This window comes from Anser brachyrhynchus (genome assembly GCF_964034855.1).
Source record: "Anser brachyrhynchus genome assembly, chromosome: 1".
Taxonomy (NCBI): domain Eukaryota; kingdom Metazoa; phylum Chordata; class Aves; order Anseriformes; family Anatidae; genus Anser; species Anser brachyrhynchus.
The window spans coordinates 147,715,309-147,731,801 of record NC_137694.1 but is presented as its reverse complement, the minus strand read 5'-3'; the positions used below and the strand labels follow the sequence as shown (position 1 = coordinate 147,731,801).

The window sequence follows — 16,493 nt, the reverse complement described above, 5'->3', positions numbered from 1 at the left end:
TAGTTAGGGACCTTCCTGTTGCAACTATTGCAATAATTATTTTCTCTGCATTGGATAAAGGGAAAAAGAAGAGGAATGAGAATTCTGCCATGCCCTTCTGACAGGGAAGGAGCTGTCAAACCTTTCACCTTATTTGCCCCATGATTCTTTTTCAGTCCTTGTTGCTTATTTATTTATTTAAAGACTGGTATGGAGCATTAAGTCACTACGGATACCTGGCGTAGAATTTTTGTAGTTGAACTTTTGTCTTATGTGGCTTAAGGCTTAACCAGTGACTATGGATGGCTTGTGAACAGGAAGAGAGCAGCTTTCCCTGGAGGGTTGGGGTCTACTGTGTTGCGTGTGTTTTGCTCAAGTACTGGTTTCTTGTGTGCTTCACTGGTTCACAGCAACTTCACAGCAACACTGGTTGCTTGTGTGCTTCAGTTCTTCAATTCCCTTCAGCTGGAAGAGGGTACCTAAAAGAAAGAGGAAGGTTGGGAATACTCTCTTGGAAAAGCCTGTGCTAACCAAATACAGTATCTTGTAGACCAGCATGCCTCAGAAGAGTCTGTTGTATGCTGGGGAATTGGACATAGTTTTGGGGTGGTGTGGGAAAAGGTTTCAACAGCCACAAAGGAAAGAGGGTAGATGAGGAGGGTAATACGCCTTCTGTCAGATACCAGTTAGCTCTGCTACTGTGCTTTGAGAGAAAAAATAGAGTATGAGGAGTTAAAACATGCTCATACTAGATCGCTGAGCTGTAAGGTCACACAGGAGGAAGCTTAAGACAACATACTAAAAATCTTTTAAGAATCTTTTTTTCTTCAGATGCATAAACACTACGTTTATGTTGGCTCTCTGTGAAGCTCAGAGCTAGTTTCTGTTAATATGCATTGGTAATATTTCTGAAACTGCAGTTGCTAAAATAATACAATGTGGCTGACCTGAAGATTTGTACTTGTATTTGTTTTTAGGAGTTGTTTCTCTATTGGCTGTACATCCCTCTACAGTAAATACACTCGGAAAGCAGCTCCTGCCAAAAACATTTGGACAGTCTAATGTCAACATTACACAACAAGTGGTAAGGAGACTTTGCATTTTTTTTCTTATTGATTACACATACTGTAAATCTGAGTTGTAGATTGATATTCAGCATCACTTGTCATGTGCAGATTGTCTAAATGTTTCTAATTTTAATGGACTTACTACATTAGAACAAATGTGCTTTTGCAGAAAGAAATGCAAAGATGACTGTCAAATCAACATACCTGAATATTCAGGTGGCTTTATCTTTCATTAATGTTGCCACTTCTAATCAGTGGTTCTTCCAGATTCTGTAATGGAGGCATGTAAATTTAATTCCATTAGCACATTTTTACTGAGATTGAAGTCAGATGGAACAAACTTGAAAGCTATACTACATTTTTTAATGCTAATGCTGATTTTAGATATCCTTTTGCCTAAATGCTTGCTTTTGCTCTGTGTGAGGTATGTGAAATTAGAGGACTCAAAGAATCTAATAATGCAGTAGATAATACATAGGTTGTGAGAAGTCATTTCTATATTGATCAAAATTAAGATCAACTGAGAGCTGGTCTCAGTTCATCTTCTGGAAAGCTACTGTAAGGTATAAACATTTGGAATTTAATTTCTTGTATTTGGGTTTCTTCTTGATACAAGTTTACCATCTCCCTTGCCCAACTCTAAGCTCTAGGGAGTGTCTGATAACTGAGGTTGCCTGAATCTATAAACTGTGTCACTTTAACTGCACAGATGTTGTGGAAAGTCCACTCCTCTGCAATTACCAGTCTATCTGTATAATTGCTTATTGACTATACTTCAAAACTGAGACCATGCTCAGATAGCTGCTCTGGTACAGCTGTCAGTTTGAAGAGAGCCTGGGGGTGGGGAGATGGCACAACAAACCAACCAAACCTCTACATCCACAAGTGTTCGTAATTGAATTGCAGTAGTGCAACATGAACTATGTTCAACTCTTGAGCTTCACATAATTTGAGGAGTCCCATCTGAGACAGACTGAAGATAAAGTAGCAAAGTGTCAGTATAACTGCAGATTATTTGTGCTGTATTACCAGTGGTGGAGGTGAACTAACTCCCTCCAGCAATTACTTGAAAGTTAAAGTGCATTAAAATTAGTTTAACTGAAGTTGTCTCTTTAGTAGGAGACAGTTTTAATCCAAACAAGGAAACAGAGTTGTAATGACATGTAGGATATCTCTTCCAGGTTTTATTGCTAGGCTGTGTACATAGTAGATTTTAATGTTGAAAGTGAAAGGTAACTTACAAAAACCTTTTCTCAAAGTACGAAAGCCATGGTTTAATAATTAAATGACAAATTGTCTGATGCCTTTTTAAACTTTGAACAATAAGTAAATAAATGTATACAAATCTGTTTGTATATCTGTGTGTGTATGTTTACACATACAAATCACATATTTAAATTGACAAATGCTCATCTGTATTATAATGATTAATTTTGCATGGTAAGATTATTAAAATTTTTGATTCTGAAAGAACCACTCTTGATATCGTAGTCTTTGGTAGTATGATGACTGTGTGAAATTCACATTCTCAGTAATAAGTTCTTTATCACTTTGCTAAAATATTCAGAATAAGGCGATAATAAATTTTGATGGAATAAGGGTCCCATATTAGAGCATATTTGTATAGGCTATTATTACCAATACAAAATTAAATGCTTGGTTGTATGTCACTAAAGAAGAGGTGGAGTTGTTTATTTTATGTATATATAGAGAGAAACCTTGGATAAATTTCTTCTGGCTTTATGATATAGAAGGACAGCAAGAATTTTCTGTCAGTGAGCCAAATGTTCTTGAGGATCAGAGTTGATGAGTTGGCTTGTGACCCTGTTCAACTTTCTAACCCTTGGCTGGTAAAACCAGTTTTTTTAATACTTAAGTACTTAATTTTCTGAGCTTGTGTTCTTTGTTCAGTTAGTCTGATTTCTTTTTCTTAGCAGGAAAATGTACACGGGGACAGCGTTCAGCACAGTGAAGTGGTTAGTGTAGGCTCTTGCTGTTCACTGTTCTTTGCCATGGTCTTGATCTTACTGGTTCTTAAGGAGCCGGATTGTAATCTCGTTCTCCCTGTAAATCAGGAAACTTTAGAGAACAGCAGACATGTCTTTTTCTGCTTCTTCATTCTTTGCCTCTCCTCTCCATGTTTTCCTTAAAACTAGATTTTATAATTACATGCATAAGCTTTTGTTTTAGGATGTTCCCAGTGACTTGATACTGCCTAACTCTTTCAATGTTTTTTTCATTTGAAGTCGTGGTTGTTTATGTACTTGTGAGTAAAAGTTAGGGACATCAACATTTCTTTTAAGGAGCCAATAACACCAAGTAATTCTTCAGCAGAATCTGAAGCTCTAGGCTGTAGGGTCTTCTGTAACATCAGTACATGCTTATTCAGATTTGGTAAGACGTTTGGTATAGACAGCTGCTTTGTTAAGGAGTTTTCCTTCACTTGCTTATAATGTAGAGAGGCTCACCAGTTCTTTCTGAAGTTCTGGAGTATTTCTGCCATTTGTGTCCTTCAAATACTGAAAGAAATTGGATGTGTTTGTAAACAATCTAATGCAGTTACTGGTAGATGATACGGATTTTGGATTAAAAACATACAAATTCTAAGCCTGTGTGGCAGTCCTTGTCTTTAAGAGGTTGTATAGATGCATCTTTCAAAAAAACAAGAAAAATCACCACTCTTTTTTCCTGTATATAACCACAAGAATAATTAGATTTAAAGTGGCTATTAAAAAACAAACATCCCTGCTACGTTGAAGAAGTTCATTTTTGTCTGTAAGTTTTATTTCCATTCCATAGAAAAAAGCAGTCTTTAACATGCGGTTGTTTGCTATATAAAGACTTTTCAACATGTAAGAGAAATTATTAGAATTTTTTAAGGGTAGTTCTGGTATTTCTAAGTTTCTCTATGTCTGAGATACGTATTGTTTGCATAACATATAAGCTTAAATCTGAGACATTCTTTATGTAAAAGTTGAGCTTTTTAAAGATATAACATGAAAGCATATGATTCTGTCTAGTTTGCAGACTTCTGTGAGTTAGATTGGGAACGCTGAGCAGGTTTTGAATTTACTAAACAGACTTCAATTTTCCATTCTAGAAATGAGTGTGGGTTTATCTCCATCCATTTACTTCTTTGTACTGCTGAATGTTTAACGACACTACTGAGCACAGTAGATTTCCAGTGTTTGCTGTTGCCAAATGGTTTGTTTTTCTGAGTTTTATAACTCCGCTCCCTCCCTCTGTATGGGTTTGGCTTCCCATCTTTGTGCACTGTGTTACGTGTTAGGCACCACGGTGATGGTGGGCTTGTTTGTGGAAATGGGAAGCAAGGGGGTAGGGTGGGACCCTCTAATTTTAGCCTCTGCAAGAAAAATGTCATCTCTACCAGTCCTCTCTAACTGTATCCCTAAGGAATAAAAACTGGCTGAGAGCTTTCCTCTCTTCTCTCTATTGTCTGTGTTACCTGAACAGCACACTGGCTGTCCTCATGGCATTCTGAAATGTTGGTGAACCAGGCCTTTTTTTCATGAGATCAGTGAAAGTGAAAAGGTGGTGGACAGAATTGTTGGTGGGTGGCTACAGGAATTGTGGTCATCTAAGGGCAGAAGACAAAACAGTGGGATCAGATATCTCGAATATGCCTGGAGATGTTTATTCCAAATCTTCTTAAAAAGATGCTGTAAAAAATGGCCTAACACGAGAGGTTAAAACAGCTAACGTTTTTGGTCTGTAGTTGGCAGAGAACTGCCAGTAGCAAAATTGATGGTGTTTTTTTCCCCCAGGGAGAAAGTGAGCTGGTTCACATACACCCAGCGCCTGTTCTGTATCCCCCACCCTCGTTCTGTTTTCCACAATGAGCAGTTTTGGTTATGAATAGTAGTAGGGGAGATTGGTTGGCTTTCTGTAAGAATTGGAAACGTTTTAAGTGGATGGTTTCATTTCGACTTTTAAGTTTTTCTACTTTATTCTTGCAAAGGCTAAATTATTGAAGCTAGTTTGGGGAATAAACTTTAAATTTTGTTGGTGAGGCAGACTGTAGCTAAAGGAAAATGGAATGCTTTTGTGTAAAACCAAATTCTGCACTAAGTGAGAAGGTTAGCATGAAAAGCTTGTTTAGGAAGGATGAAACAAATGATTATTACTTAGGGAGTGCTCTAACTATGTAATACGTAGTCTGAAGATTTTTATGCTAATGTGTGTAAGTTGAAAACGTCTAATAGAAGTGGGTAGAAACAAAGTATTATTCATGCTTGGATAATACATCACTTGAATATTGCAGCATCTGAATATCTTGGAATACTTATGTTTATTTTCCAAATGATTTTATCTTTACTGTAGGTTATCAGTACACCTCAGAGACCTTCAGCGCCAAATACTATCCTGGTAGGAAGCCCACATACACCTAATACACATTTTGTATCACAGAACCAGACGGCAGATTCTTCGCCGTGGTCTGCTGGGTGAGCTAAATAAAAGTTGCAAAGGATTAATAAATTGCTTGAAACTTTTGTTCTAAACGTTCGCTGTGATAGTGTATGCGCTGTTGAGGTGAGCTGTGTGAGAAGGACAGTCTACTTACCTTTCAACTAAGAGCACTTCAACATTAAAGTATACTATATTAAAAAATAGGCATAATCATACAGGAATGAATATCTGCTCATTTGTCATACAAGCAAGTAGCATATTTTCTATAAACACTGACAGATTTTCTCATGTTACTTGGATTTAGAGAATTCAGCTCCTAAAAGGACACAGGAATTCACCTGATTTGATTCACATTTTAATTTGGCATTTCTATTTTGCTGGGTTATTTCCAAGACAAGACAGTATACTTCAGATTGAAAAAGTATATCCTGAAGAATCGTTTTAAATAAGAATGAAGCCTTTACTGCAGATAAATTTTAGATACAATGAATGTGGTGTTCTGATGTCTTTTTTTGTGCAGGTTTGTTTTTAAGGGTCTCTTGTTAACTGTAGTTGTTTTAAGGCAGAAATTATCATCAGTGTCCTGTTACACATAGATAGGTTTTCTACTTTGGAATTATGATGAATTTGAGAAAACGAGAGGTTCTATTTCTGATACTAATTCTGTTTATACTTAGATTTCTCTTCAAGTTACACAGAACTTTTTATTTAAAAGACATGCAGAAAAAATCATTATACTTCATTCATCTATAGTAACTTTGAAGCTTTTGTAATAGCTTCATAGAATCATAGGGTGGTTTGGGTTGGAAGGGACCCTAAAGTCCATCTGGTTCCAACCCCCTGCCATGGGCAGGGACACCTCCCACCAGACCAGGTTGCCCAAAGCCCCATCCAGCCTGGTCTTGAACACCTCCGGGGATGGGGCATCCACAGCTCTGGGAAACCTGGGTCCAGTGCCTCACCACCCTCATAGTAAAGATTTTCTTCTTAATGGTTAATCTAGACCTACCTTCTTCTAGTTTAAAGCCTCCTGGTCCTCTCGCTACCCTCCCTGACAAAGAGTCCCTCCCCAGCTTTCCTGTAGCCCCTGTTAGGTACTGGAAGGCTGCTGTAAGGTCTCCCTGGAGCCTTCTCTTCTCCAGGCTGAACAAGCCCAACTCTTCTGAGCCTTTCTTCATAGGAGAGGTGCTCAACCAGTGAAGTGAATTCAAACAGTGTATCTGTTCAATCAGTATCAGACTTAGCCCATAACCTACATCGGTTGAATATTGTTCTATCTAACAAGAAATAAATAATCTGTTATAATTCACTTCTCATTTTAGCCTTTCGCCCCCATCTTGAAGATTGTAAGGTTTTCCTTACTGACTTTAAGGAACATCCCTGTCGTTAACTTATTATCTGCTACTGGAGCTAGCAGAGTTGCCAAAAAGATAAATCTGTATTGTGTATATATAAAGATAATATATAAAGCATAAAGATATATATGTGTATATATATAAAATTTATATATATTTATATAATATATATTTATATATTACATATATTTTATTTAATATATATAAAGCATAAAGATGGTAGAATTGTTACTGTAAATTTTAGCGGGGGGGGGGGGGAAGAGGAATAATAGGAAGAAAATGTTGGAAAGGGGTGAGGAGCAGATCGAAAGGGAAGACTTGCTTTTTACTGTAGTGTGCCTGTATTTGAAAAAGCAACATTAAGTATTCCAAAGTTCAAATCTTCTTAAATTACATATTATGTGTATATTTAGGAAGCGGAACAAAAAAGGAGAGAAGAATGGCAAAGGTTTACGTCATTTCTCTATGAAGGTTTGTGAGAAGGTACAAAGAAAAGGAACCACTTCATATAATGAGGTGGCAGACGAGTTGGTTGCAGAGTTCAGTACCACTGATAATCACATTTCACCAAATGAATCAGTAAGTATATGGGAGGACAAGTATATGTGAACTCAATGGGGGAAGATACATTTCTTTAGAGATTTCCGTTTCTTTTCCTCCTGCTAAATGAAACAGTTCAGATACTACCCAAGTTTACCCATTTACTGTAATATATTTTATTTTCAAATGTTTTTGTCACAGGTATGTTTTTGATTAATGCACTATGTCTACAGCAGGCTTATGACCAGAAGAATATTAGACGACGTGTCTATGATGCCTTAAATGTCCTTATGGCCATGAACATTATCTCTAAGGAGAAGAAGGAAATCAAATGGATCGGTCTACCTACTAACTCGGCTCAGGAATGTCAGAATTTAGAGGTATTTGTATAGGAAATTCACAATGGCTTTGTGTTTGAATAAAAGTTCGCTTGAAAATGTTTTTATCCTGCATGTGATCTTCTGAGATAGCAAAATGGAATAGTTGGATCTCTTTCAATACTTTTTTTTTCCCATTTGTATTTACAGAACACACATCTAACCAGATTGCTTTAATAATTTTTTGAAGTAATTCTTCTATGTCAGGAGCAACTCTGCCACACAACACTTAAAATATACGTGAAGTGGTTCCGACTGGAAGTTAATCAAAGTGAATAACTAGTGTACATTTCCACTGCAGTAGTGGTGGTCAAAGCTGAGGCAAATTGTTTTCTCCAGATGCCACACAAATAGATTTGCAGTGATAGGTGTTACATGTCAATCAGTATATGCACACAGTGCTCCTTTGTTGCTATAGGTCATTTTTGTTTCTGATACTTGTCTTACGTAAACATGTCAAAAATTTTACTACGAGCCTTGGGAGAGAAGCAAAATGTTTAATACTCAGAGGCATTCCTAAGTTCTGGGAGAATTTTTCCATTTCATTTATAACTATCCTGAGTCCTGCACTTGCAGGATAATAAACTTACTGAGTTTTACAGAGGTCAATTTACTTTATCAGAAGAGAATGAGGTTTTTGTATTTGTTCTTAGTAAGTGTTAAGTTCTACTGAAGGGAACTTAAAGGCAGTATAGAAGCAGACAAGTTGAGAAAAATATTTTGTAACCTATCTAAAAAAGCCTAATTCTGTGAACATTTTTGTTTGACACTGGTAACTGTTTTTTCAGTTGCCAGTGTAATTGCTATCTAGATGAAGAAAATATAACAGATCTAATCAATCTGAGTTTCATGTAAGTAAGATACTTAAATTAAAATTATTAGGGTGAGAGAGTGACAATCAGGGCATAAAAACTAGGGTGAAGTGATTTGAAGATGTCTGTTCTGTGTGCTGAATAGGAAATCAGTTGTCTAGGAGGATTTTCAAGCTGATCTTTTTGAATCTGTCTCATAAAGTGTGACATTGCCAGTAATGTTGGAGCAACAAAAAGAGATGCATGGCTGCTTCTACTGAATTTAATGCCATGACTGATAATGTCCTAAAGAAGGGTGGGATAATATTTGTACTGACAGAAGAAGCAGCTTAGAATGTTCAGTGAAATTTCTTGCATTTAAGATATGTAGAATGCTAATTTCTGATCTCAAAGTGAGAACTTGTTAATTGCAAGTCACAAGAGGAGAAAGGGGTTCTGTTAACCATGGAATAATTGAGCCACAAGTGTAATGTATCTTTGGAAATGGCAAAAATTATAATTTGTGTTGAGCTTGCTCGAGGAATTTGCAAGATTCCTCCCTTCCCCCATTATTACTTCATGAGTGTTCTAGCTCCAATTTTTCTGCAAGGTCCATCAACATTTAAATTGTTAGTGACATTATCTGGAAAGTTCTGTGATAAGTTTTGTTGTTTTTTTAAGAAGCTTATGGAGGCTAATATTTAATTTGTGAAATTGTTAAGCATAATAAATTTTTTTTGACTATTCCAGTTGATAATGCTTAGGCTCACCCCTTAAACTGTTTAAAAATTAAACAAAATAGTTCATAAGGGAACAAATGAGCTTGGGGGATTCCACGTTAAGCATTTAGTATTTTAAGTATTGTATTTAAAATATGTATTTTTAAATTTGCATTTTCTGTGTAAATTAGAGTATCGGAAATGGTAAAATACATCCTGATAATGCGAAAAGGGTTGTGGGGGGCAGTTAATAAGGTCTGTATCTTGAATTAATATAGAAAGCAGTGTAGTTTACATGTATGTGATAGGAAAATACCTCAGGTCGTTTGTGGTAAGTCTCTTTTTTTTGGAAGGAGGCAGTTATTTCTAATACTAAATTAAAAGCACTGGACTCTTTTTTTTAATTAACATCATGCCTTTGCAGTTCTTTCAACAGTGTACACTTGTAATTTCTTCATCAAAAGTGGGCACAAAACTGCATTCTGTGTGTGAATTTTAACTCCAGTCATTTTGCCTTTAGTGCATATTATAAGGACATAAGAACAAAAGTGTATCTTCAGATGAGCGGTCGGTCTATCCTAGTGTCTTGCTGGACAGTAGCAGTAACCTAGGAAGGAGTATATGATTAGAGAAAGCAATTAATGATGCTTTCTCTTGTAACTGGTGGCTCAGGCACAACCTGAGACAGATATATGTATATATCCTTCTATTTAATAGTCTTCAATTTTGTACAAAGTTTGCCTTTAACATAGAATCTTTTATGGCAGTGAGATTTTCAGCTGCGTGTAGGAGTTTCTTATGAAATACCTTTTTGTTTGTTTTTAAAGTATACTCTAGTTAATATCCTCTGGTGTTTTTTTTTTGGATTGGAAGTGATGGTGACCCAGTCATGCGCTTTCTCCATGTTACTCGTGGTTTATAGTTATCACCCACATTCTCCCACCTTATTTCGTTCTCTTTTCTAAAAAGTCCTAACTTACTCATTATTTCCTTGTATGGAATCTGTTCCATACTATTAATTATCCTGATGGTTCTTTTATGTGGCCTTTTTGAAATAGGAACACAAGACCTACAGAATCCAAGATACAGAACTTCAGGGTTTGTACGCTGATGTAGTGATAACTTGTGTTATGTTCTCTGTTCCTTGCCTAATAATTAAATTTTTTGACCATGTACTGAGCTGATGTTTTTGTAGATAATGTAGTTCAAGATCTCTCTACTGAGTGGCAATATGTAATTCAGAGCTCGTCACTTTTTCTAAAATTTGCATGAATAGGATTATGGTTTCTCACATATACCACATTATATTTACCAGCATTAATTTTGATGGTTTAATCACTCAGTGCTACAAAGGCACTTCCTATGTACTTTGTGATGAGCTCTCTTCTTTTTACTATACTAGATAGCCCAACATTGTCAGCAAGTTCTGTCACCTTGCTGTTTATCCCCTTATTCTGATCCTTTTTAACTTCAGTAATAGTCTGTAAAAGAAATCCTTGTGAGAATCTGTTGGTGACTTCCTCCACTGAGAAAGCTGTTTATTTTGTACTGTATTGTCCCCAGTCTTCTGTATTATTATCTAGTATACGTTTAATACTGTGGGGACATAACCTTTGATTCTATAACAGCTTCATTTCTTTAAGCATCTTTAATCTCTCTTCTCCAATACCTCCAATATCAGTAGAGGATATCAAGTGGATCCACCTGGTCCACGTGTTTTTTGTCTCCTTCAGAGAATCTGGATAACTCTTTGAGGCATAACTTCTGTTTGCAAAGAAATTTTTACACTCACTAATATATTCTACTTTATTCCTCGATGTCTTAATTCTGCTTTGTTACAGTTTCCATCAGTAGTACTGATGTGAGACTTGGTGGATCTCTGAATCATCAGCAGAACCTTAATGACTGACATACTTCATGCCTTCAGTTCTCTGGTATTTAAGCAATTTAAGGGGAGAAAATGCTGTTTAAAACCAACAAACTAACCAGTTCTCTTTCTGTCTTAAGGTGGAGAAACAGAGAAGACTTGAAAGAATAAAGCAAAAACAGTCTCAACTACAAGAACTCATTCTACAGGTACAGTCAAGGTACTCTTGTCTATAGGGCAAGGTAACTTACATTTGTATTCCTGTTTTATCTCAGTGAGGGATGGGAGACACCTGAGAAGACTGTCTTGCCTTTCTTGAACTTTGCTGCCCCTGTTGTATAGGTGGCTTAGTTTTTCTGGAACAGTTGCTGAATTGTAACCGAACTCCTTTCCAGATTTCACCTAGTAGATTGTGGGAAGCAGCAGTCTATTCCCTAAGTCACTGTACTGGTGGTTCACCAAAGTATCCCTTAGTTAATTCCATTACATATGCAGTAAGGATGAGAATCTCAGGAAGAGCTTGCAGAAAGAAAAGACAGCTGTGGAACAGCAACCTCTACAACTCTGATACTTATCAGCCTCTGTTTGCTTTGGATTTTGTTTTTAATTCCTGTTCATTTCATCTGATTCCATGACCAGAAAAGTACTTCGTTTGGTGACTTGCTGTAAGGTTTTAATATAACTTGAGTTTTAATAGTTGAGTAATTTTAGTTCTTAAGTTTGCTAATCTTTAAAATATGAACTTTCCATTCTGAAAAATTGTTGGTAAGAAATATAAGAGTAAAGTCACTGATCTTAGTTCAATGATTCAGAAACCTAATATCAAGATGTTCACATCCTAAACTGTAGCCTTTTTTTAGCATACCATTTCAGCAAAAATACAGTATTAATCATTCAACTATTATTGTGGAGTACAGTAGCTAGCAGGAAATACTAAACAGAGTGGAAGTAGGATGCTGTATGAAACTTGCTTTTTCCAGTCATTGTTCTCTTCTCTCTGTCAAGGATCTGCTGAAGGATCTGTCCTGATGTAGTTCTTAGAAGATACATTTTTTTCCCCTCAATTAATTTTTATCATTTTGCATTTTTAATACTCTAGGTTTTGTCTATTGTTGCATCTTAAAATTCAGGAATGTGATGAATGTTCTCTGTTTGTTTCTGCATTTACATGCTACAACCGTTGTTGGTATTCATTGAGGGATTTTTAGGTTAACCAAATGTTGAAGGTTTAATTCACTCCCATATCACTCTTGCTTTTGTAGCAAATTGCCTTCAAGAACCTCGTTCAGCGAAATCGTCAGGCAGAGCAGCAGGCAAATCGGCCGCCACCTTCCAATTCTGTCATCCATTTGCCATTCATCATTGTGAACACCAGCAAGAAAACAGTGATTGACTGCAGTATTTCAAATGACAAGTGAGTAAACAAAGTTTTCTTTCTGGCTTTTGGTACACCTATGAGTTTTATGTCTATGTTAAAGAGTTCATCTACAATTGTTAAAACTGAGGTATGAATAAACATACATCTACCTTTTGTTGACTGAGAACTTGCAAGTTAGATGAGTTAAGCATAATGTTGAATAGAAATAGAGCTTTGTAAAGCTATGAAACTTTGTAAAGCTATGGAAGTATGAACTGTCTAGAAATCTTAAAAGTGTATTAAGTTAGCTCTGCTGAATTTTTAGGTAATACTTTACCAAGTAGTGTAAACTTGCCATTAACACGATGAAATACAGCCAGCTGACTTGAAAATGGATTTTGCTTTTAGAACTGCTGTTCTCTGGTTTTGGTTCAAAAACCTAGGCCTTTCATCTGCTAATTAAAAGCTGAAAGTAGCAATCATTTCTGCTTGCACTATTAGCTTACAAGAAAAAGTTAAAAAAAAAAAAAAAGATGACACAGTAGACAGCTTTTGTCAGCAAGAAGAGAGGAATGGGCTTAGAGAAATATTGATCAAATGTGCAAAATACTTTAAGTGTTTAACTAGAACTTTTAATCTCTTTATCTGTTAAACCTAAAATGCATGTGTAATTTTAATTTTAGTGAAGTTTAAGTGACTGGAAAGATGGAGTTAATTGAGACGTTTTCCCCCTACAGGTTTGAGTATCTATTTAATTTTGACAATACTTTTGAAATTCATGATGATATAGAAGTACTAAAACGAATGGGGATGGCCTGTGGGCTAGAATCTGGAAGCTGTTCAGCAGAGGACCTAAAAATTGCAAGGAGTTTGGTTCCCAAAGCTTTGGAACCATATGTGACAGGTTAGTTACTCTTGAGTTCATTTGTTTTCCTTCTTAACATGGAAATCGAGGAAAAAACATGAGATCATTTAAGATCAGTTAATTTCCACTGGTTTGTGGTGTAGATTTATTAAGTTTTCAAATGTGTGCTTTTTAGTGTATGTTAGGGAGCAAATAACATTGAGATTCTTAGAGAAGGGGCTGTTGCTGTTCAGAGAACTACATTTTGCATTGTCCCATGCCAGTAGATCTTTTCAGTGTGTAATTTTTTTTTATGAGGACATTACTTATAGTTGATTTGTCTGAAAAGGGAAAAGGTATTAAGTGCAAACATGGTCATGGCTTCGTTTTACAATGTTTTATCATTTTTGCGCTATAATTATACTGAAGACTTCTCTGTTGCTCACTTCAAAATGTATAATTTATTTTGAATTTTTGCAGTCATTAGCTTTTTAATTATGAAATTTTGGGTATAGGGCATTAATATGTTGGTTTGGTTGTAAGACTTATTTTCTGGACTCTAAAAAGATTAAGCATTTTCACTGAATAAGAAGAGTTGAAATATTGCTGAAATACTTTGTTTTTACAGAAATGGCTCAGGGATCAATCAGCAGTGTATATGTCACATCTTCATCAGGTTCTGCATCAAATGGCACAAGATTTTCAGCCAGGTGAGTTGGAATTATCAATTAGTTTTGAAAATCAGTAAGCATGAAATAAAATTAATTACAGATGAAGTACTTTGAAACTAGTTATATTTTGATCAAATGTGGTGTGGATATGTGTTTGAGTTTATCCTCAGACATGGCTTTAACTTGACTAGAGGTGCTTCTTCCCAGTGTCATTAAAGAAATCTTTCTCAAGGTTTTGGAAAACAAATTGGTCAGACTGCTGTTAATCTTGAAGGTGGTATTTTTGTTTAGTTCTGAGTTTGTGACAAGAAAAGAGATACTTGTCTAAAGACATAATCTGGTCAAGATTCTCACTTGGTCGTTGGTGTCTAGTGTAAAGCTGAACCCTGGTCTTTAGACTTTAAACAGCATCAGATGCTGGTAGAACAATAAGCCATGACTTTGTTTAACTTTGTGTGAGCATGTGCCATTTCAGTTAAGCATTTCATGCTTAACTAATATTTTTTCTCTTTTTGTATTAAGACACTTTTTCCTTATGTAGTCACTACTGACTACCATTTTGTTATAGCATTAATTAAAAAGGATTCCCTTGTGTGAGCTTTGAGTTTTAAAATGACTGAAATGTTAATGAAATGTTTAACATTGTTAACAAATACTGGAATGAAGCAAGTTGATTAGCTGAGCAAATCATCTGCAAAAGTGTTTGTTTTCTGCAAGTTTTTTGTTTTACTGCGTTTGGAAACTTAGCTTTGTTTGAAATGTCATTTGCGTTTGTCATAAGTGTCATGCAACTAATCCAGTCTGTTCAATCCAATTCAGAATGAGAAGGAAAGGGTAAGTTCTAGATTATGTAGGCTTTTTCCATAACAGTGACTTAGGTGTCAGAGTCACTGTCTCTGTCTATGCCTCATCAATTATTTGGGAAATTGCTATATTGAAATTCTTAAGGAAGTCCTAGTTTGGGGGATATTCCTTAAGCCATTTGTATTAACAGGCAAAACTCTTATATCCTCATCAGTATAAGGTTTTCTTCTGTTTCTCTGAAGGTGTGATCTTCTGGCAGCTTTTTCTCACCTGTTTGTCTTCCCTCAGAGTTGGAAGAAGGTCCTTCTAAAGAAACAGTATCTAGCTTTGAAAGTGTAATTGCATTAGCCATTTAAACATTATATTTGGGAAAAAAATGCAACATTTTGTATATGATGAGCTTATTTTTTTCTTTGTATTCTGGAAAGTCAGGAAATAAGGGAAACATTTAAGCTCAGGGATACACAGGACTACCAGCAGTGGGGAGGGCAGCTTATACAGCTGCCCAAAAGAGCGCAAGGGGAACATAGCCTATTCTATGCTAGGGAAATGAAGCTCAGTGAGAATTGTGACAAAATACATTTAGAAAAGCAGAAGAGAGAAGGTACTGTCTTCTTTAGAGAAGTACTTCAAACACTGGGGTGCTTGTTATTCCGCCAGTAGTGGAAAGAGGAGGTGGGATGTGCTTGGTTAATTATGGTTAGCTAGTTTACCACCAATTTCAGATCAAATAAAACAAAAGAAAGCACAGGATTAATTTATTCAAGATTAAAGAATAGGAATATAATTTTACTGAAAGTACTTTGAATTTGTGTAAAGATAGACTTCCAAACCTTTGAGTTAGTTCAACACAACAAGACTGTGCACGACTGATCGTATGTTAACTGGATTAAAAAAAATGACTAGCAAATGTATTTTTGAAAAAATGATGAGTATCTGTCAAGTTAGAAATGCTATTTCAGTGATTTTCAGGAAAAAAGTTTTTCACTAATTTTAACTAAGAATGTGAAACTTGATAATAAAAAGGATAGCAAAACAGCAAATAACGATGGAGGCAGAAATGTACTGACTACTAAAAATAAAATTCTTCTGGATACAGTTAATTATTCTAGGAACAAGAAATGTCAGACCATATCTACAATATGTATTACGGGTTCTGGGGGGGAGAACATATTTAAGTAAGAAAGTGAGTGCTCTCTAAATCTACTTGCTGTTCTAAGGGCAAATTTTCAGTTCAGGAATACTCTTACAGAGGATAAAAATTCAGGATGCTAAAGAGTTTTTCTTAAAACTAGAAAAGCACAGTGAGAATAAAAGAATTTCCAGTTTAAAAATACAGCATGGTAGTTGGCCATATAACAACAAAGAATTAACCAGGAGAAACTATGAATTCTTTACTCTTCCAAAAGTACTAACCTTGATTTGGAGATGTGATTCACTTGTGATGGAAGTGTCTGGTGCTACATAAAAATGTTTTGGGCCTTAGATACTCTTAAAAGTAAATATACCTTGAATGAAATTTGAAATACATGCTTGTAAAGCACTTGTGAAAGGATTCCATTGTTATATTAAACCCCATGGGACAAACATAGTAAGAAACATTTCGAAATTATTTCAACTGTTAGCGCTTTTGAGAAGCAACTTAGACGTATGCTAAAGACAATTTACAAAGAAGCAATGGCAGATCTGTTACA

General features: G+C 35.7%; 1 protein-coding gene across 14 annotated transcripts in view; it reads left to right on the top strand.

The window, feature by feature from the left end:
* Positions 1-16,493, top strand: part of TFDP1 (transcription factor Dp-1) — a 41,731-nt gene that overhangs the window by 23,833 nt on the left and 1,405 nt on the right. For 7 of the 14 annotated variants that reach the window (XM_080577076.1, XM_080577071.1, XM_080577075.1 and 4 more), the window contains 8 exons: positions 957-1,063; positions 5,388-5,509; positions 7,243-7,408; positions 7,603-7,749; positions 11,264-11,332; positions 12,386-12,537; positions 13,218-13,384; positions 13,953-14,034. In XM_080577076.1, the coding sequence (XP_080433202.1) occupies positions 957-1,063; positions 5,388-5,509; positions 7,243-7,408; positions 7,603-7,749; positions 11,264-11,332; positions 12,386-12,537; positions 13,218-13,384; positions 13,953-14,034 (1,012 nt within the window). Of the gene's footprint in view, positions 1-956; positions 1,064-4,146; positions 4,251-5,387; positions 5,510-7,242; positions 7,409-7,602; positions 7,750-11,263; positions 11,333-12,385; positions 12,538-13,217; positions 13,385-13,952; positions 14,035-16,493 lie in introns of all 14 variants that reach the window. The other 7 variants (XM_080577069.1, XM_080577077.1, XM_080577068.1 and 4 more) reach the window with 2 other exon arrangements.